At 40.9% G+C, this 22,176-nt stretch overlaps 1 protein-coding gene across 1 annotated transcript in view; it reads right to left on the reverse strand.

Annotated features, from left to right (window-relative positions):
* Nucleotides 1-1,076: 1,076 nt before the first annotated feature.
* KLHL14 (kelch like family member 14) overlaps nucleotides 1,077-22,176 on the reverse strand; it is a 62,658-nt gene continuing 41,558 nt past the window's right edge. Inside the window, exons 3-8 of the mRNA XM_051612269.1 lie at nucleotides 19,051-19,140; nucleotides 14,835-14,913; nucleotides 8,481-8,671; nucleotides 8,157-8,315; nucleotides 4,309-4,466; nucleotides 1,077-3,806 (exon numbers count right to left, since the gene is read on the reverse strand). Of these exons, the coding sequence (XP_051468229.1) occupies nucleotides 3,666-3,806; nucleotides 4,309-4,466; nucleotides 8,157-8,315; nucleotides 8,481-8,671; nucleotides 14,835-14,913; nucleotides 19,051-19,140 (818 nt within the window). The 3' untranslated portion in view covers nucleotides 1,077-3,665. The remainder of the gene's footprint in view (nucleotides 3,807-4,308; nucleotides 4,467-8,156; nucleotides 8,316-8,480; nucleotides 8,672-14,834; nucleotides 14,914-19,050; nucleotides 19,141-22,176) is intronic.

A 22,176-nucleotide genomic window follows, 5' to 3' on the forward strand; every position in this document is an offset into this window, starting at 1 on the left:
TTCTCTAAATGATCTGTGCCTTCCTCATTACTCCAGCCTTTTCTTTCTCTGTGCCCTTGATCCACAAGAACTGTCTGCTTTCTCCTCTCACAGGCTCTCACTTTCCATTTTTTTCCTTTCATTCTTAACTCTTCTTTCTCACTTAATTCCCTTCTTTTGTAAATTGTATTTCTGCCTACTGCTTCTAGCTTCTTCTTCTCTTTACTTCTGCATTACCTTAAAAAAAAAAAAAAAGCAGAACCTTCTCTTCCTTCCTTTCTCTTCTGAAATAAACTCACTGATGAAAAAGTCCTATTCATTGTGCTATCTTACCCTAGCTGCTGCTGGCTCACCTTTCCTATTGTCATAAAATATTTGAACAGGACTGATCCCCTCTTGTTAGACTAGACTCTTTCATTTTGCCCTCAGCCACCTCCAGCACAGCTCACAGTTGCTGTAGGCATGGGACTGCCTTTTTTGCTTCCTCATTGCACCCACTTGGTTCCCACAGGAAGGTTCTGATCCATGATAAAGGTCAGAAGGCATGAGTAAGTAATACATGTAGTATAGTAACTGGTACTGGTTCTGCTTCCTGGTAAATCCCCTGCCTTGTCTTCTCAGTCTGGCAATACTTCTTGTCCCAGCTCCTCTGCTGCTTGCCCATGCCAGCACTTCCCCTCTGAGACCAAAAATGCCCATAGTTGAAAGGGTCAATCACCACAGGAGGGACATTTTGAGGAGGGAATAAAATGTCACAACTAGAACTAAATTCCCCAAAACAAGCCTGCATTTAACGGGGCGGTGCCCTTTGCACTTCTTATACCATGGGACAGAGGAACAGGCTGGGCAGCGCAAGGCAGAGACATTTCACAGGCGGACAATCACATCAGGAGGCTCCTGAGGTCTGACCCTGCTACTGGACACGCAGGTGGGTCTTTCCCTGCTGGAAGCACTGGCATCAGGGGAAGACTCGGGGGGAGACTCTGACTCACACCATTTTACTGGGTCGCTGCATTTACAAGCACTGAGTAGGGACACTTAGAGCACAATGAAGCTGTTGCGTACGGCCACAAAATAAAAGAAGTTTACGCATTTCCATGATAAAAAAAAGTTCCAAAGAATTTAATGTAGATATTATTTATACATACACTTTATAAGTAGTAATATGGCAGACAGTTGAATTAGTACATAAAGTTTTATTTAAAGTTTCCCCCCTACAAGCAAGCTTCATTTACACAGTCTAGTACTGTACAAAATTTACATTCTTTGTGTGACTTATTCAGTTAGCACTTTCCTTGGTCATGCCTTCCTGAAAGACAGAAAGATTTACATACAGTCCTCATAAATCTTTAAATTATTTTCGTAAAAAAAAGAACCACTTAAAAGGACAACAAATATCCTTTAAAAATGGTACGTTTTAGTACAGACAGGTGACAGTCAGTGTTTAATGGCAGACCTTATCCTGATCTTAAATGTCATTCAAGGTTTCCTCATCTTAACAGTTTCCTTTTAATATATATTTATATTTATATACTTTCAACAGGAAAGGAAAAAAAAAGTCATGATTGCACCAAATATATTTTACAAGGGATCCCTTGGATCTGAACAATATAAATAAATAAAAAACCAACTAAGATTGCACTATATAGTAGAAATGGATTGAAATTTCAGGATATACACTCCACCTGTATGAGTTCCTTAGCGATGCTCACTGGAAAACTCCCCAACAGCACATTCAAATATTAGCATCTTCAGAGAGTTATTCTGTTTACACATTTTTGTTCCAGGCCTCCAGATGCCTCATCCATTGGGTTATTGCATTTGTTTGGTACCAGTCTTTACTGCATTACTCCAATTTTACAACTGTGTAATTCTGCTGAAAGCAAGGGAGTTGCCCTGCAATAAGACTGGACTGATGCCAGAGGGAAACAGTCCCATGGTATTTGCTCTCCTTTACTTGTATTGCTCTCAAGCGTCAATATATGGTGTAATGTCTGTGTACATTCGCCCCCTATTTTGCCAAGCAAATAATGAGTTCTTCCTCCCATCTACTGACTCTGCAGCAGAAACCAACCTCCAGCAGTTGGCTGCTCCTTGCTTAACGCACTAGCATCAAGTCCTACCCTGAAAGATACGTGGAGACTTGAAAATGCAGGGTCTGAGTCTCCTTAGCCTTTTATCCGGTGCAGCCAGTTACAACTAGGCAACTTAAAGGCCAGATTCTTTGCTGACATAAACCAAAGTGCATCCCTTGGCTTCAATGTAGCAATGTCAGCTTCTGCCAGCAAAGAGGGCGGTCCTGAGGGTAATGGCTGCAGCACCAGTAAACCACAATGGAAGAATTAGGATGCATATACTTTGCTGAGGTGTAGCCGATTGTGTTAGCTGCAAGGTGGTGAAGAATCAGGATCGGATTTTGTCACTGCTTTTGCAAAGCTAAGACAGAAAGACACAAGCCTAAAACACAGACAGCCTGAGTTGTGCAAGCAACTATGGGTTCATGAAGCGAGACCTAAATGCTACTGGTCCCATGTGGCAGCAGTCTGAACTTGCTTTGCAATGTGTAAATAATTACACAGGCTATAAGGCAGTGGCAAGTCTAGCCTCATATTACTTTGGATCAATAGGAAAAATCTTTCAGAGCACTTTTTTAAGCTCAACCACACAGGAGTATTTTAACTACTTACCAGTGTCTCTCCAAAATTGTGCATAATAATTTAAGAGTCCAAAGTAATACCTTTACAGTTAAATGCAGTCTTATTGTCTTTGGAAGCAATTAGCATGGATACTCCTATCTAACAGGTTAGTGAAAAGTAATTAAGGGTTCTCGTGCTTTGTTAAGTGGTTACAGAAATAACTTGCTTTATGAACCCAGAATTTAAGGTGTAGGACCGATTTCTGGAATACTAATGTAAAAACAGTCATCCCATGTGACTTCAGTGAAATGCCTCTGACTTCACACAAGTGCGATTAGAAGAATTTGATCCTAATCCCTAAGCTGCTATTGCAAGAAGTGCTCTATAAAGCATGGCTTTCATTCTAGTCTGCTTTCCGCTGCACTTACACATGGGGACTTTGAAGGCAGAGCGTATTAGATGCCAAGCTGTGCAAAAACTGAATGATATTTCTTTACCTTTTATAATTTTCTGATGCTGTGTTGCTTGCAGAGCATGTGAAGTAGCTGTAGGTTAGGATTACAGAGGAGGAGACGATTCTGCAATGCAGTGTGAGCTTTTCACTGTCTGAATTCTGAAGCATTCATGAAAACAACATCCTCATGACTTCAACACAGATCACATGCAGGTAGATACAATGCACAATACTGATCTTGTCTCTTCAGGCCGTATTTGAACATTTAGCCTTCATTTTTTTTAAAAGTTAAATTTGATGTGAGGAATATCTCTGCAGCAGGAAAATGTTAAAATCAGTCTGAAATGGCAGTCTGTCAGCATGTCATGTTCAGTGTGCTTTTAGCTGCTTGCTTCATAAGACACCAGCATGTATCTGAGATGGGACAGCACTTGGTTTTTGTTTTCTTTTAGTTTGCTCCTACAGCCTAAATATGGAATAAAGGGTCAATTATGGTAGCTTTGTTTTAACAGGAGTCCTGTCCTAATAAAATGTTTACGTCACCCGTCATTACGTTCCCAAATGCACTCAGTGTTCGTGTCACTGCTCCTTGACTATCATTTGTTGTACGGTACACAGGCTGGCAATATGACAGTTGAACAAGCAGGTCCTGCAAGAGGCTCAGCAACATCTCCTTCTAATTCTGTCCAAGTCCCTTTCTCAGGGCTATAGCAAATAGTAGAAGATTTGTAGGCTCCCTGTAATAGAACAGAAAGTCTTACTAATAAGTGGTGTTGGTAGAATCCAAGTCACACATCAGCTTTAAAGTTGTTCTAAAGTGACTCATGGCTTTGAGCTCTAATTTAGGAGCCCTTCAAGAGGTCTGGTTTTCATATGGGCTGAGCACCCAGCCTCTACAAATCAGGCTCCTTTACAAAGAGCCTTGTAAGCAGAGCTGCAAACATACAGCCACATCAATCACTCGTGACAAATTTCATCTGATTTTCACATTACTCCGTATCAGTGAATACAGTCTGATAATAACTGAACTAAATAAAAAAAAGCACAAAGGTGCTTTTCACCTTTCACAAAGGTGAAAACAAATACTCGACCCTCTCTACAAGTTGAAAACCAAATCAAAACCTCCCCCCTGAAGCTACTTCATTCCTCATCTCCTCTCCGTCCCATCTGAGTAAGACACAAACCGGCCGCAAGAGCTCAGAAGGAATGGAAGGGTGACTGCAGAAAGCAGGTACACACCATACTCCAGCTGTAGCCTCCTACAAGGTAAATACTGTCGTCGAGGACTGCGCAGCCAGGGCCACTGCGACCCTCCAGAATAGGAGTCTGGAGGATATTCCACTGATCACCTTTTGGATCGTAGCATTCCACAAGCATTACGTCAAGATGGGAGAAACCTGCATGAGGCCATTGAGAAAAGAGAATGTGCATTATGACATGATGTTTTATTATTTGTTTTACTGTTAAATTTATAAAAATACAGTTACAGTTATTACAATTGTAACATCATTGTTAAAACTTTCTTCTAGAGAATACTGACATAGACATTGAAGCCATCTTATGTAACATTAATGTCTCATTATTTCAGTTCAAATAAATCTGTTAGTTTAACTGTCTTCTACAAATCACAACTACATATAACATCTGAACAGATCAGGAAGTAACACTCAGTAATAACCTATCAATGATGAAAGCAGATTCAAGAAACATTCCTCGTCATCTAGCAGTGTTAATCTGAGTTTGAACATGTAGAAAAAGACTGTCCTGGCAGTCTTTCTCAAAGGTTAGCAGATCTAATCTATTCAAAAGTCAGAAGATTAAATCTTGCTCAGAAATCAATGTCTAACGAGTCAAGGCAGAGCTTAGGCAACAGATCACCACTTTGTTCCAGAGGGACAAGGTGCTTTGCATGATGGACGTGATGTTCAGGACCAGTTTCAATGCTCATGATTTAAGGTGTACCCTACACAAGCAGCTGTGATGTGAAAAAGCTTTTTGATGACACAAAATATAACAAAAAAACCCGACTGGCCCCAACCTTCTCTGACAGCCAAAAAAAAGGCTCCATGGAACTGCTGCTTTGGAATCACCAAGGGGAGACAGACTCTCAAGACTCTCAACCTGTATCAACTAGTAGCAATTAAGTGAGCTGAACACATAGAATCCAGAGTCCTGGTTTCTGCTCTGATATTTAGACATTTCTTTATTTCAAACTAGCTTCTTTATCAGAGCACCACAGTAAAAACACAGTTTTTCTGATATGCTGGGATGCTTTACTTGACACTACTGTCTACTCCATAAAGGTATAATGGAAAAGAGAAGTTAAGATTTGCTGGAAAAGGGCATTTGGTGATATTGGTACTTCCCAATGATGCTGCTTGTACAAGTACTATTTATGCCAGGAATGAACAGCTGTGATGGAAGAACTTTTTGTTCCTGTGAAGTTCTCAAGGAGCCATAGAAGGCCACTGCTGTGTGCCCAGGACCTGTCAAAGGCTCCATAATAAAGTGGAGTATGCACACGACTAGCTGTGATGCAGTAAAGGCACTGCTGACACTAGCATTCAGCTTCACAAACGAGGGCTTTGCCATGGAGTCCTGCTCTTCTCCCCGGGGAAAAGAATCTGTAGCATTTCACCCACATTTCAGGCCACCCCCTCTTCCCATTCCTTGCAGTTCCTCCTTTTGTTTCATTGCACAGAAGAAACCAGATTTCCAAAAAGTGCTTCTACCAGACAGCCCCTGGTTTTCCAGAAGCCTGGATATCGAACACCTCTCACAACAGTGAGCAATCCGTATGTAACAGAGGCACCTGTTGTAGAGGCAAAAATGCACTGTTTATTATAAGTTCCTTCTTTCCCAGAAAATGGTATGTGAAACTGGGTGGAAAAAGAAGGAGAAGGCGGGATGGAAGCAATTCAAGCTTATGCAAAACAAAGCATTTGCTTTAGCAAATTCTGTGTAACATAGAATCACAGAATCTCTTGGGTTGGAAGGGACCTCTAAAGGTCGTTTAGTCAAACCCCCCTACAATAAGCAGGGACATCTCACACTAGAACAGTTTGCTCAGAGCCCCATCAAGCCTGACCTTGAATATCTCCAAGGGATGGGGCCCCCACCACCTCTCTTCACAGCCCACTCCAGTGATCCACCACCATCATATTAAATAACTTTTTCCTAATGCCCAACCTAAATCTACCCTTCTCTAGCTTGAAACCATTACCCCTTGTCCTACTGCTACATGCCCTAGTAAATAGGTCTTCCCCAGCCTTCCTACAGGCCCCTTTCAGGTATTGGAAGGTTGCTATAAAGTCCCCCCAGAGCCTTCTCTTCTTCAGGCTGAACAGCCCCAACTCCCTCAGCCTGTCTTCATAAAGAGAGGCGCTCCAGTCCTCTGATCATTTTCATTGCCTTCCTCTGGACATATTCCAACAGGTCCACAACCTTCTTGTGCTGGGGGCTCCAGAGCTGGATGCAGCACTCCAGGTGAGGTCTCACCAAGGCAGAGTAGAGGGGCAGAATCACCTCTTCGAACTTCTGGTCACACTTCTTTTGATCCAGGCCAGGATGCAGCTGGCCTTCTGGGCTGCAATTGCACATTGGTGGTTCATGTACAGCTTTTGATTCACTAATACCCCCAGGTCTTTCTGCACAGGGCTGCTCTCTACCATGTCTTCCCCCAGCCTGTATTCATATCTCTGGTTGCCCCAGCCCAGGTGCAGGATCCTGCACTTGGCCTTGTTGACCACATGAGGTTCACCTGGGCCCACTTCTCCAGCTTGTCCAGGTCCCTCTGGATGGCATCCCATCCCTCTGGCATGTCGACCTGGCATATAGGCTCCTTTCAGGTATTGGAAGGTCACTATAAGGTCCCATCAGAGTCTTCTCTTCTTCAGGCTGAACAACACCAACTCCCTCAACCTGTCTTCCTAAGAGAGGTGCTCCAGTCCTCTTGACTTCTACTTCAACAGGAGAAAATCCTAACGCTGTGGAGCTCTGCAACCTCTACATTTGCAGGTGCGCATGTGCAGTCAGTTTTTACCTCCTTCCCACTGGCAAGGCCAGTTCAGGAACATCTACCACAACTGGGGATGGGGAGTGGAAGCACAGAACTACCAGTACTATTTACCAGAGAAAATTTACATCTGACACTTTGTTCCCTACATGCTCCACAGGCACTCGGATGTTCAAAAGCAGCATGTGGCTGCAGATTCTCCCATGGACTCAGGTCCTGGTGTCACCCAGGCACGTGGCCTGGTGTTACTGGCAGTTAGCATAATTTTTTATTTTGCATTACAGCTTTCTCTTTTGTTGTTGTGATGCTTTTTAAATTATTATTCTTCATTTTTTAAGCAAGCAAGGAGAAAGAAGAAAAAGTGTGAATATGCACTGTCAAATATTGCCAGGGGACCAAGGAGCAGGAGCTGTGCTTTTTGTCTAAGTGGCTGGATTAAGTGGAATCTCTTTAGCAGTAATAGCAACAGCATGTAGGTATTAAGATAAAAATACCAGATGCCTAAGCAGTTTTCATTTTAATATGAGACCTTTTCAAAAGATAAAAACAAGAGACCTCTAAAAAGAATTACAATTAACAAGCTACATTTATTCTTAAAAAGGGATTTAAAGAGCCTAGTCCTAATATTTTAATGGCTGGAGGTTTTTTTTTTTGTTTGTTTTTGTTCTTCTCTTAATTAAATCAGGAGCTTGTTTTCTGGCCTTGCTCTGAATACAGCTCTCTAACTGTACATTTTGGAAAATGATTTACAGAGGAAAATATTGCTGGTACTTTCGGGTCAAAGAATAATCTGTTTGTTTCATTGAATTCTTGGTAATGACAAATTGTCTGTGCCTTTGAGTAATGGAAGCTCCCATTTTTATTATCTAAAGCATTCATTACTCATATATTTAATGTACTGTTATAATTTTAAAATAATTTGCATTAAATGTTTTTAAAATTGCTGGCTCAAGTGCCCTGTTAAATTGTATTGCCTGTTTTTTTAATGTATTTAACGATGACTGCCTAACAAAAATATTCTTTATCAGGAGATGGGGACACTGAAATGCTTCTTTGCTATTAAAAATGTGACCTTTCAAATGGTTTCCTCCAATTGCATACAGTCGATCATTCATTACAGCCAAAGTGTGGATTGCTCGCTTTGTGTTCATGTCCTGTTTTCGGGCCCAGACGTCCATCACAGGGTCATAGCAGTACAGCCAGGGGACATACTCTCCATTGTGAACACCTCCTGCAAAGTGAATGTACCTCTGTTAATTCATGTGCATAAAGACATAGTTTTGCAGCAGGAATTTAGCTCTACAATTTTTGGATTCTGCGTTTTTTATTGTTGTTGTTCTGTTGGGTTGTTTTGTGGGTTTTTTTTGTTATAGCAGGAATTATAAAAGACACTGGCCTGAAATATATATCTTGCCGTTGTGAACAGCTCCTGCATGGGCTGCCAAAGGTTGCGGTAGCGAGGACACGTAACGCCACTCGTTTGTCTCCAGATTGTAGCACTCCACGCTGGACAAGTAGCCAGTTTCGTTTCTTCCACCAATTACGTACAAGTTCTTGTCAAGGCGACAGGCGTAGAAACTGGCTCTCCTGGAGGACAGGGCAGAACAAAACAAAACAAGCCAATAGCAAACCAATTAGCCATGTCAACTATGGTTTTACCCTCTCCAGCTGAGTCCCTGAACTAAGGTAGCTGCTCCTCCAAGTGCTACTTCAGAGAGAAGTGTCTACGAGCTTCACATGCCTACAGCTATCCTAGAGACCATGGCTGCTTTGCTCCACATCAAATAAATACTTTGTTTTTGGTGTCAAAACAATTAAGCATACATAAACCTGGCAGAAAAGACTCCTTTTCTAAACTGTTTGTTGCTTTGTCACACCCATGAAAGACAAAAAGGTGCTCATTAATGTTTGGGGCATTACCTTGTAAGGGATATAACAACTCAGTAAGACAAAGTGAAAAATGAGGTAGATAATGTAACAATAATAAATTATCTTGACATTCACTTTCTTTATGGTCCTTCAAGGGTCATTGTTCCCAATTTACTAAGAGAACCACATCATCAAAATTTTTCTTCAATTATAATTTTTTTCTTCTTTCTGCAGTACTGCAAATAGAGTAACTTCCCTTACACTAGGCACAATATTACATTTCCACCCTTTAACTCAAAAGAGCTTTGTCTTCACCCAGCTACATCTGAGAAAAGCTTTAGCCACCTGCCCACTTTCACATGCAACTCAGGTATGCAGGAAAATAATTGATTTTTCTGGTGAGGACTGCTAGGCATTTGTTAGTTTGTCTTCCTCATGCCTAAAGAATTAACAGTGAGTGTCTATTGCTGAAGTAAAGATAGAGCAGCAGACTATTCTGAGAGACCCTGTTTGGTGTAATCCCCTTTGAGGGAAAGTTCCCTGGATTAGAAGGTTTACTAGGGTAGTGGCCTTTAATTTTAAGCTGCAATGATACGAGAAAGAAGACTGCAAAAGAGTAAAGCCAAGTTAGGATGAAGATCTGGAAAGATATTGAACTTGGAATTTTCTCCTGGGTGAAACCAGAGTGGCATGTGAGCCCAGAGACAAGCAGGCAGGTCAGGCATGGCAAGGTCCAGCTCTGACAGCTCCTGCAAAGCAGGCACACTGGAGTGTGGCTGCAGCTTCCCAAAGCCTTCTCTGTGGCTGACACAAACGTGCGCCGGTTCCTGCCCAGGCACCCGGATTTGAATCGAGGAGTGGGTGCATACTGCACTCCTGAGTTGCATGCTAAATCTTGGGGGCTTGATGGTCACCTGCACCACCAAGGGCTCGGTCCTGCAGACCACTGCAAGGCATTCAGGATGAGCAGTGGTCCATGTACAGAGCACAACACACTGCAATTAACAGCTCCAGTATGTCCCAACTCCTCTCCAGGCTTCCCTATAGTCATCCCATGACCAGGTGAGCTAGCAAAGCTTGGAATGCCATATCTCTAAGCTGATACCTAGCCAGGCATGCATTCAAGATCATTACCTTCAGAGAAGGCACAAATAAGATCTCTCTCCCTTACTCAGCTGCCAATTTTCACATTTTTTTTTAACATGCTTTAACATTTCCCTGTTTCTTCAATGTGGTTCAGACTGGCTGGTTGTTTGTATGTTGGAGGAGAGGTCAGGCAGAGATGAAGATACAGCCATGGAAAAAGAAGGGCTGGCTGGGTGTTCAGAGAGCAGATCTGACACAATGCTGCCTGTTCTTGGCCTTACTTTTTGTATTTTGCATACCTGACAAGGCTCCTCACCAGCCAGGGTCACTGAACAACTCCTGTCTACCTCTTTGCTTTCACTTTGCCTGCACATGGGCAACTTGGATGGTACAGAACAGCCACCCCTTGTTAGTGGGATTGGGAACACCACCACAGGGATAAGGCTACTGAAAAAAAAAATATGCAAATAAGAGGACAGGAATACTGCTAAGTGTCTCCAGCTCAACTGACAAATTAAATAAGAACATTTAATTTATCTGTCAATGGGCAGATAGAAGCTGATGGCATATATTGCTCTGCATGGTTGAGCAGCAAATTGTGCATCTGTGTTTTTAGCTTGATTTTCTATGGAAACAAAACTTATTTGATTACATTGTACGTGCACCTATGTCTGTCTGAGTGTTGTCTCCTCAACAAAAAACCTGCTGGCTGATTTCACTCTGATTTGACAGAGGATATAGGTGTTATAGGCAATCAAGTGCCATTATGACAAGACAGAGGCAAGACAGCCTGTAGCAGCCCCAAAAGCAGGAAAAGCTGCAGAGGTCACATATTAGACATCAGAGAGCCTGCATAGCAGGACACATGCTCTCCGATCCTTCTCTGTCTGGTAGGTGCAAGGCATAAACCCACAGGGTGTCTGTTGTCAATGCTTAGGGTGCTTATGGGCAAACCCATTCATGAACTGCTCTCAATGTTGTTTTTTTTTTAGTTCAGGTTCAATAAACAGAGGTAGGTACAACTTGCAGGCATCACTATTTTAACTAGGATTTCACTGACATTATTCTGTGTGTGTACTCCTAGTTTCATCCACACAGTGTCACTGTAAGGAGCAAAAATGAAAGCGTCAGCATGCTTCACTCTTCTGCTTGGATGTCAATATTCACTCAGTAGTTCCCGTCACAAATATTTCAAGCTTTTTGCTTTGTTTCTTTTCGGTGACACAGTGTGTGAGGGGCATGCTGTTAAGCGTTGACTTTTTAAACTGCTGTAAAATCTGATTCAGATTAAAACACAATATAGCAATCTTTGCACCACAACTTTCCCCACCAAACCAGGGAGACACTATCCATTCTAATCAGGTAACTGGAATGCACCTCAGGATCTGGATACAGAAAATAAGACAATCTTGTGGTTTTCTTCAGGACTTGCAAGTACTTGATGTTCACTGGTCTCTGAAATGCTTTTCCTTCACATCCCTTCACGCAATCATCAACCCAACTAACTTCTTTTAAGTGCACACACATAAAAGGGAAGTGGTTTTTTTTATTTTCACAGATGAATTTATGCCCTGAAACAAGAAATACAACTCCCAGTCTCAGGTTTAAAACTACCAGTGCTACTACTGATCATTGCAATATCTGGATCTGATTTCAGAGTCACTTTTAGAGTGCATGCTTTGCTTTTTAAAAATGAAAGTAATCTTAGTAAGGGTTAACATTAATATTATTAAAGTGAAAGACTAAAATAAAAAGTGGAATTGTTTTATCTCTTTTTCTGCAGTTTCTTTTCTCAGCTCACTTGGCCTCAGTGAGGATGCTGACCTGCTCTTTTCCACTTCAGACCCTGGTACAACACCGTGTTTTTTGTTGGGCTTTAAATAAAAACTTTTAACTTGGAATATAAGAAAAAATACAGTGTTTTACATGTTATTATGTTCCATACACCTTGTCCAGCTCTGGGCTGAGCTGGCAAAATGCAAGAGTACTGACAACTGAGGTGTCTAGCTGAGGCTCATGCCACAAGTTCAGATACATTTGCTACAAAGACCACTGCTTCAGTAGTCTAACTAATGTTCGTCTAACTGAACTGCTCTCCAAAAAGCATCCCATTGCTATTGCATCATCAGGCAGATGTGTATTTCAAAAGCTGATGAGTCATTTGCTGGTTCTCTAAACAGCATATGCCTGAAAATCATACATCATTTTCAAAAGCATGTATTTTTGAGATGTTTTTCAAATGAAAATAAACCAGACTTGGCTTTAAAGAAAATACACTAACAGCTCTGAATCCATAACAGGATTAGACTTTTCTTTATAGCTCATACGGTAAAATCAATCGGATATGGATTTTAGAATATGAGATAAAAGTTTACTCATCAAATATTTCATACAGATTTTCAACTTGAGAATATACTGCCTGTGAATGAGACCCACATTTACCTGGAAGTCATTTCAAAGGAGCTATTATAGTCTATACAGCCAATTATTCTCAGACTAAAATTTCTAAGTAGGTTTTGACTTGATGGACCATAATGACTCAGAAAAACCCATTAAACAGTCTGTCTTGTCAGTGGTGCCTGCATTATGCCAGCAGACACAGGGCATGACCCTGTACTCCTAGGGGGAAAAAATAGCCTGTTGACTTTAATGGGAACTTTATCTGCCTACAGAAGCTGGGAAAGGAGACTGCATAAAAGCTCTCTCCTGTTTGTATGATCTTTTAAAACTGGGCAAGACCCTACCACTAAAGCTGCAACAACTCTGAGGAAGTCATTAGGGATGATCAAATAAACCATTAAAAACATTTTAGGAAGTAATTTGAAAACCCCTGTTTTCCAACAATTGCCCCAGCGCTTAGGAGCCTTTTTAGGAAAATAATGGGCAAGCCTATGAGTTATGTATCCTGAACAAAAGAGGTGACAGTTAACATTATTAAAGTAAAGCCCCTTGCAGAAGGAACTATGTGTAAGTGTACCATTACATTAAATAACACTGTGAAGTGTTGAGATGCTAATACATCACAGTTTATTGCTGGGCAGCTGCTAAGCAATCACATCGTGCAGAGGAGTTTCTAACTCTTGGCTGAAGGCATCAGCTTCCACCAAAGTACAAGGTAAGTCACATTCAGCACCTGCAATTGTAATCTGATTTTCTAGTGAAACACAACTGGCCACTGTGGAGGCGGAAAACTCCTACTGTTTGCTTACTCTGAGCCTAAACTACCTGCTTCTGTCTTCTTAGGTTTGTCAGCCAAATAAGCCTAACCATTCAGCCAGTGACCCATGTCTCTCAGGAGTTTTGCTTGCAGATACCCAGAGGGCCTAATGAGGACACAGATTAGGCTCCACAGAAGAGCTTCAGGCTCCGTACAAATACTACCCAGCCTCCCATTTCCCTGAGGATGACTTGCACGGTGATGCACAATCTCCTGCACACCTCCTGTCTCCCCCACACCAACACCTGGGCTGGTGGTGTCTCAGCCCGGGGAGCTGGACCAGAGGGGAAGGCATTCCTCTGTTTTAAGGGAAACAACCCAGTTGTGGAGATGCCCCACAGTGCTGACAGGAGGGAGGGAGAAGCCAGAGACTGTGATGAATTGCAAATCTCCTCTTATCTCTATTTATAAGGCTAATTTAATCAGCTCACTCAGCTCCAACAGGGAACCTTCGCAGATCTATTCCACTTGTGCTTTAGCATGCAGTGGTACAATGTAGTATTTTTTGGTGACAAGCATCGCACATGGGTCTGCATATGGGACTGAGGTCAATCAAACTGCATCCTGAACAAAGGCCCTTCAAAAATTCTACAGACTGACATTTTAACTCTGAAAATTTGGAAAGACAGACATATTCCCATGCATCTCATAACAGACACCTTGAATCGGAGGGTTACATTGAGTTCAACATATTTTTGACTGCCTGACACCTGAACACTGGGATAAGCCAAAATAAAAAGAGCTGTAATACTGACAGCACATGAAACAAGGAATGTGTGTTAGGAAGGTAGTATGAGATCTTGTACATTAGAACCGTGAGAACATGAGTGTTGAACTGAAGGATGGTTATGGAATGCACTTTAATTAAAAAAGGTAACATTGGACCTTCTGCCTTTGAGATTCTTCTTAGGAAACATGCATCATGCAGTTCAGGTTTGCAGACTTTTACCTGCCAAGGTAAGATTTGGGATCCAGGCTTAAGTTTACACCATCTTTACCAGCCATTGATCAAGTCTACATACACCTCTGCTCTTCAGTACACAATTAAGATTAAGATGTATGCTACTCTAATATGCATTAGCTGACAGCAACTTCACTCAAAGACCACCCAGGGTTAAGAGTCCTCTGACAAGGTGAATCATGTTGAGGAGAGGTCTTCATGGCTGGCATAGTGAAACAGGATGGGGTCAATGAGTGAGGGTTTCAGTTCCCTATAAGGTAACTGACTACACTGCTTATTTATGGCAAACTCATCATAACACTTCAGTCATGGAACATGATAGGACACTATGAAAACTTCAGAAAAATCTTCCAGACTGTCCTCAGGCAACCAGTAAATTGCACAAAGTCCATGGTTATTTTGTATGACTTAGCATTGCAGGATTTGGCATCTGGAGGTCTGAATCTGGAAAGTTTAAAAAAATGAAGAGACAAATGGGACACTACTGCATGCTGCAGCTTTATCTCAGTATTTTCAATGCTTCTGCAGGCTTCCTTATTCCCAGAACTAAGACAAACTTCAGATGCTCTGAGGATGATAAAACAGATATTAAACAACATGTAGTAGTAGGTTTTTACCTCTCTTGCATGGGTGGAAGTTGTATCCAGCTGTTAAACCTGGGATCGTATCGGCTAACAAAGTTTGTACTGTGTTTGCCTGTAAAGATAGATTATTTTGACACTCAGCTGTTTGTTTCATGTATTTAACATCATGATTGTAATATATATTGCATATACTTCAGAAGTTGACAGCTTTTATGAAGGGTTCCCCCTTTTACAACAATGTATGATTACACTATGTGTACAGTAATAATTCAACAAATGGGGCACTGCAAGGTTTGAATTAGCAATTGTTAGCAGTAAAAGCAGGTAAGAGATTATTCTTGCTCTCTGTAATAAGATCTTGAAAATGTGTATTTAAATTTACGTATAGATTATGTGGTACTTCCACAGCCACAATAAATCACAGGATTAAACAAAATTACTCCCCAAAAGAGACTATCCCCATGGTGTTCTCATGACTAGAGAATTTTGTGCCACAGGAAAAAAAAAATCAATGGGAGAACATGTGTTTTGTTTTTTTTTCCTCTTCATATTATCTCTATGTGGAACATGGTAGAAAACCTTGTGCAAATAACCAGGAGCTGCATAAGCCATCAGTATGGGGCATGCAGTGTTTGCACTAGATGGTTTATTCTACCATGTAATTCCAGTGTTAAGTTAGAAGGTATTACACATCTGCATCTATGGGGGAATATTAAGAGTTTTATTCCTAGTGTGTTAGCTAAAATATGAAACACAGGCAACACACACCAGCTAAATAGCTTATCCCTGCTGTCAAGCCCAAGAACTGTATTCATGCCTTTATGATATTAAGATTTCACCTTATTTTACATGCAGATTGACATCAGAGCAAGAAAACTGAAGCAAGAGAGTGTATGGCAATTTTCTGTAACACCTGAGACTTCAACAGATGAGGATCTCAGAAACAGAAACCTTTGTTGATATATGTGTGACTAAAAAATTGAATTAGAGGCTTCACAGGCCAGCAGAATAACCCAACTGCACATGTCACAGTTCTATAAATGGTCACTGGGTGTTCTACAAGGTGAATATTTTTGCATTGGAAAAGTCTCTGTAGGATTGGCTGGCTTTGCTTGTTTCATTCCACACTTACTTCAGCATGTGTAAACGGGCTATCAAGATTGTAGAGAAGAATAACAACACAGCTAGATTTTATATTCATAATAATTTAAGATCATGTTCTACAAGGAAAGAGAGAAAGAAACCATGTTGACCACTCCATCTGAAAGCAAACCCATTTCCTTGCTTAGTATGAGCCTGTTCTATATGACAAGAGTAAAGGGGAAGACTGGTTAATAATGCAACATTTCCCCTCAAATCCAGTGTGGTGCCTAATGAGGACCAAAGCCCTTTATGCTGAGCACCACTCAAACACATCTCAAGACACAGGGAGAGATCCCCATACACTAAGGGCAACTGGTCCTCTTCCCCACTGGGTTTAGTGAAGTGAGGCTTTGCTCTTCATCCCTAGCTGAATTCCTTTAGTCTATACAAACAATTAGAAGAAGAGGCACTGAGAGCTATTGATTCAATAAAACAGCAAAACAGTAACAGCAGGCATCTGGCTGACATTCTAGGTGTCACTATTTAGGACATTCATTAATCTATTTCTATTTCAAAAAGCAGGATTTCAAAACAATGTAAGTATCAATCATAAATCTGGACTTCTAGCAGGAGGTTTTAATGCTGCAATATTCACTAAATCTTTCAGAATTACTGGGGATTCCAGTGGTCACTGATTATATAGCAGCTTTTTAATTCTTGTCATACAAACGTATGATTTGGGTACCATGGCGTCCTAACAGAAGATATGTCATAACCATGGTCACTACAAATACCATGTGTGCAGAAGATGGTATAGCTCAGGGTAGAGAAGGGTTTAGTGAGCCTAGAGTGGGAATACAGGATACAAATCTGGGCACTTCACGGGAAGGGAGATGAAATCAAACTAGAAACAGGTGCAAAGAAGAGCTACTACAGTGACAGGAGGAACAGAAAGTTTACCTTACAGCAGGAGACAAAGAACATGGCTTGTTGCACCTAGGAAAACAAAAGCTGAAAGGTGGTAGGAACACTGTTTGTAATACATCAGAGGAACAAATCTCCAGGAGGCAAAAAACTATTAAGCTTAAGGCCAACTTTGGCATGAGAACAAGGTGACTGAGACAGTCAAAGAATCAATTTTACTGGGAATGAGAATAAGGCTCCTAGTTATTTAGAGCAATTGGATTCTGTAACAACTTTCCAACAGGAGTAGTGGGGGCTAAAAATCCAACTGCTTTTTGATTGCCACTTGGGAGTATTTACAAAATGGGGCTACGTGAGGCCTGTGATGGCAGGAAGAGGACTTGATGACCCACTGAAGCTGCCTGGTGCAACTGGTTTGACTCCAGACTAATTGTGGACTTTGGTTTGAAAGAGAACTGTATCTATTATTTTGCCTTGCTCATCAGTCAGGAGGTTACACATGTCAGGAAGCACCTGTCAAAAGGAAGCAACTGTGACAAGTGATCAAAAATCATCAGCAGCAATTAGCAGGACAATGGGACAAAAGGAGGCAGATGCTGCTCTCTGCGCTCTACAGGAAGGCGTCTCTGCAGCCATGCCAAAAGGTGCCTGAAGGTTATGAACATCGGTCTTCAATCTATGCCTGTGCTCTGCAGCCTGCTCTCATCAGTGTTCACTAGTGTGGGGATCCTTTGTGACTGGAAACGGGTAGCAATAGGAGGATGTAAAAAAGTGAGCAGAAGTGTCTCCCATGCTCTCCAGGTCGTCAGGAAGTCAAGGAGAAGCATGGAAAGGGCATGGGCACTCCTTGGGGTCCATTCAGCTTCTCAAGAATCTGCTGGTCTGATGGCTAAAGAAATGTATGGTGAACACAGTGCTGGTATTCACAGAACAAAGATGCTGTTAGGTATCTTCAGCAACATCTTCAGCTCAGGAGCTGACCTAAGTGACCTTAGTCCTAAGGTACTACTTAAATGCACAAATAGTTGAGCTTTACTCCTACCTCAGATGCAGGGTGTGCACCCCTTCTAACATCTCTCCAACACCTTGTGACTCAGTTTCCACATCTCTAAATTGTGGGTAATTATACTTCTTTTCTTTTATCCTTTATGCGACACAGCGATTTAATTATAAACTGTCTGGAACAAGGTCTGCCTCTTACTATCCATATGCCTACCACAAAGCACAACAGGGGCCCTCAGTTTTTAGATGTCTCTGATGCTCCTAATAATAATTGTCATTAATGATACCTCACTATCTCCTGCTTAATATAAATGAGATGCAACAATAGAACTGAAGGGAGCTTCTCCTAAGACATTTAGTGATCTTTTTAACTACATCGGAAATATGCTTACAGGGTGGACTGGATTGTTTGTTTCAGGTTTTAGGAAGTGAACAGATGTAACAATTTTCTATAATTTGGTTTAGTGCAGATGCTGAAATGGGGCATTCACAATAAAATATATGCAGTATATGTAATTTCAGCTGGATCCTCTGGTGTTTCGAAGTAAAAATGTGTACCTGCAAGCTGTTTTATGGTTTCCCGGTCATAATTATCTCTGTTACACAGACTGCTACAACTACAACTCTTTCTTCATGTGCAAGCTTTTTAACAATGTCTTGAAATTTTTGTGAATTTTGCAAGGCATGGTATTCTCCTTTTTCTTTGCTCAGAAACCTGTTAAATTGTTTAATTTCTCTTTGCAGTAAATTTATGAAATAATCAAATCAAAGAAGGCAGCAGAAGATAATCTATATGAGAAGCTCTTGCACAAGACTAAAAAAGGGTCCAGCTGAAGAATCTCAAAATCTAGATAATTAACACATTAACAACTTTAGCTGCAAGGATCTGGTTTGACAATAGAAAAGAAGCATTCATCTACTGCAATTGCACTATTACATTATGACTGGAAGGAGACTGGAAATGAAGGTTAAAATTCTTAACAGCTGCTGCCTGGTGTATGCACTTGAAAGGGTCTGTTTTGCTGCCTGTGGCATTTCTCAAGGGATGTGAGAGCTGATGAATGACGGAGACACTATTGCTAAAGTACGGGATACTTATACCAATATCTAAAAGCAGCCTTTACAAGGTTCAACAACTAGGCTGAAGGTCCTCAAAATCCATTGCTAACAACTATATCAGCTGACCTGACAGACACAGGAAGGCAAACAATGCTTGCAATTTTTAATATTTTGTACATACCATTAGGGTTCCATTGGTCCTCTCCTCCCAGCACAAACAAGAAGTTTTCTACTTCCACGACACAGTGATGGGCACTGTTATATGGCATAACTGCAAGTAAAGCAAGAATTCTTTGTCAGCTCAGGGCACTGACTTCATCAAGTATTTTCAAAGGTATAAAATACAAAATTGGGATTAAATCTGTATGAAATAACAGGGAAATGCATCACTACAACTGTGCACACCCACTGAACTAGCAGCAGACAAAGCCACTTACATAGCAATCCTATGTAATTCAACCTTGCAAATAATTGAGAAAAAACGCTGTAATTCTGGTCCCTCAGCAACCCCCCACCTGCCCTACTGCTGTGGATGCAGCTCTAAAAACAACTTGTAAAAAGGGGTGAAGTTGCCCGATATTTCCCTGACAATAAGCAGATGCTAAGAATCTCAGTATGCAAGGAAACATAAAAAAACCTCAGCTCAGCTTTGTTCTGCTGGTAATGTTTCCACAAGAAGAGTCAGTGTGTTCTGTAGCTTTCTATTACACAGCAATGAACAAGCTGCATTTCCATACAGTTTTAAGTTTTTAAATTAAGGTCCTGCTGATTTAATGCCTTTTCCAAATGTATACGCTTAATTTCCTGTACAATGTCATTAGCAGCACAACCACACATTTTCTATTCATCTAATCAGGAAGTCCTTTGTTAACAAAGATCAAAACTGTGGCATCAGGCTTGCAATACCCCCTTTTTTTGGAGATGTCTGGATTACTGCGGACCAACTACAGTCACAATAATAGATTTTTTAATTTACATTTTCCAGTGCAAGTACTAAGACACAGAAATAGGGGCTCACATATACATAATAAGTACATATTATTGTGATGTGCCATACAGCACTGTTGTGATATTATATGGTAAATGTAAACATACACAGCATTAGTTATCATAGCACATAGAGTAGTTTTGGCCCAGTGACACCAGTAGGAAAAATTATGTCCTTGTTCAGCTCATCATATGGGCACCTTAAATCTAGGTGAGGACAAATGGGGAGGTGATGTGCATGTACAGGCAGGGAACTTATTGCTTGACACGGATCAACAGAGCACTTAGGAAACCAGTGCAGTGGGAAATCAATATGACTCAGGGCCAGCTCTTACTCTGTGCTCTTTTGCCAATGCCAAAAAAAAAAAAAGGAAGAGGCAGCCTATCTCACACTTGGATTATTTTGGGTGATATATCTCTCATTTCATTTGTTTTATTATCTTTTATTTTTCTCAGAATGCAGTTGTGCAGTATAGCATATGCAAATAATAATAATAAATATGCACAGCTTTGTTATTTAGGACACATTTTCTTAAAGATCAAGTGGGCTCATTTAAGCTTCTTACTGAAGTTTTTGCCAAGGCAATGACGAGTAAGTAAGTTACATTTTTAGTTTCTTGTAAAGGTCAAATATAATTTTCATAGTCTGTGCTCTTACAAGCCATGTAAGTGAAGCAGTTCTTAAATTGAGCAGCCAGGTACAGTGAAAGTTCATTAAGTAAGGTTATTTGTTACTAGTACACTTTATATAACTGGGAAGTAATCCTTTACTAGGCACTGCACAAGATTTTATACTACCTATTGATTCCTACAGCGGGACAAAATAATCAAAGGATTTTTGCTTTCTTCTTAGCCCCCATATCATATTTTTATCATTGTTTAATCTCAGTCATTTTCCCATTTTAAAATTATCTCTCTCAGAAAAACCAGTACTTTCCTTGATTTTGTAGACGGTTGTACTACAGAATGAATCTGAGTCTCCCATGGGACATCTGCTGCTTGTTTAGATGCTTTTTGCGACCCCTGCTCCCAAGAAGAGACTTCCCAGGATCAGTCTGCAGGGGCTTCAATTCTTACCTCATCCAATACTCTATTACGATTTCCAACTAGATCTCAACCAGGCTCTTCCTTTGATCAGTCTGGAGAGATCTAGCATTTATCAGAAGAACTGCCTGCAGTTAGCACACATGCATATTTTTCACGTTGTGTTTTCAATTTTGCAAACACTTTTGTTTATTTATCCTCCATAGTGACATAAACAGGGCCAGTAGAGGAAGAAATTATATTTTAAGCTTTTCTGCTATTCCCATGCATATAAACTATGCAACAAGACTCCCACACTTATAATGATAATTAAACCTTGAAAACTAAGGGCTTAATCCCGGCTCCTACTTAACTTTATGGCAATATTCCCACTGGTACGGGATTGGGCACAAATGACCTGAACTACCACCCATAACTCACAGAAAAGCTAAAGGGAAGCTTGCCTTAAAAAGGAGGGTAGTATTTGGGCTTTAGAAGGAAAGGTGACTGCAATAAAGCACTGTAGACTTTTACTATGACCTTTGTTTCTTACAGAGCTTTGGGGAAAACTCTGTTCTTGTCTCATGAACCTGCCCACAGGGCTGCAGGGGGCTGCACAAAACTGGAGAATGGAGTAACACTGTGGACATCTAAGAAGGGAGTTTTGGCACTGAAATTGTGAAATCGTCAGCATGGCAGTCTTTCTCCCCAACCATTTTCAGGGTCCCTTAGAATAATGAGTTATACACAGAAATAAAAACCATGGGAATGAACATCTCTTTTTTACTGCTAAAAAAATGCTCCTTGAAAGCCCTAGAAAATCTGAGCAGAAATCTCTAACTCCTTTTGAACACACATCTGTATAACCTTTCATAGATACAGTCAAAACTACATGGCAGAGAGCATGCTAAATTCAGCCTCTAGTAGGAATAATCTTCTCAAACTCATTGAGCTTTCCAAGGTGTAACAGGAAGAATTTGCCCCATCACACAGTCTGGCCGGGCTGCTGCTTTCATTAATTTCATACGAGCCTCTGTCTGCTGTTTTGTTTTAATAATGTGGAAATCCCATCTTCTCATTTTTCCATTTCAACTCAGTGGAACACCTGCCTGCCCCGCAAAAAGGGTATTTGAAGAGAAGTTTGTACGCCACGCTCAAACACAGCCTGGTGTGAGTTTTTAGCGTGTCAGTCAGTGAGTTAGAGGGAAAGGGTAAGGAGAAGCTAATCAGGATGAAATGAGATTAAAGGCTGTCTAATTTTACAGCAACTGTGATCCATCAGCCACTGTGAAAGTGA

The sequence above is a fragment of the Apus apus genome, chromosome 2 (assembly GCF_020740795.1).
Source record: "Apus apus isolate bApuApu2 chromosome 2, bApuApu2.pri.cur, whole genome shotgun sequence".
Lineage (NCBI taxonomy): Eukaryota > Metazoa > Chordata > Aves > Apodiformes > Apodidae > Apus > Apus apus.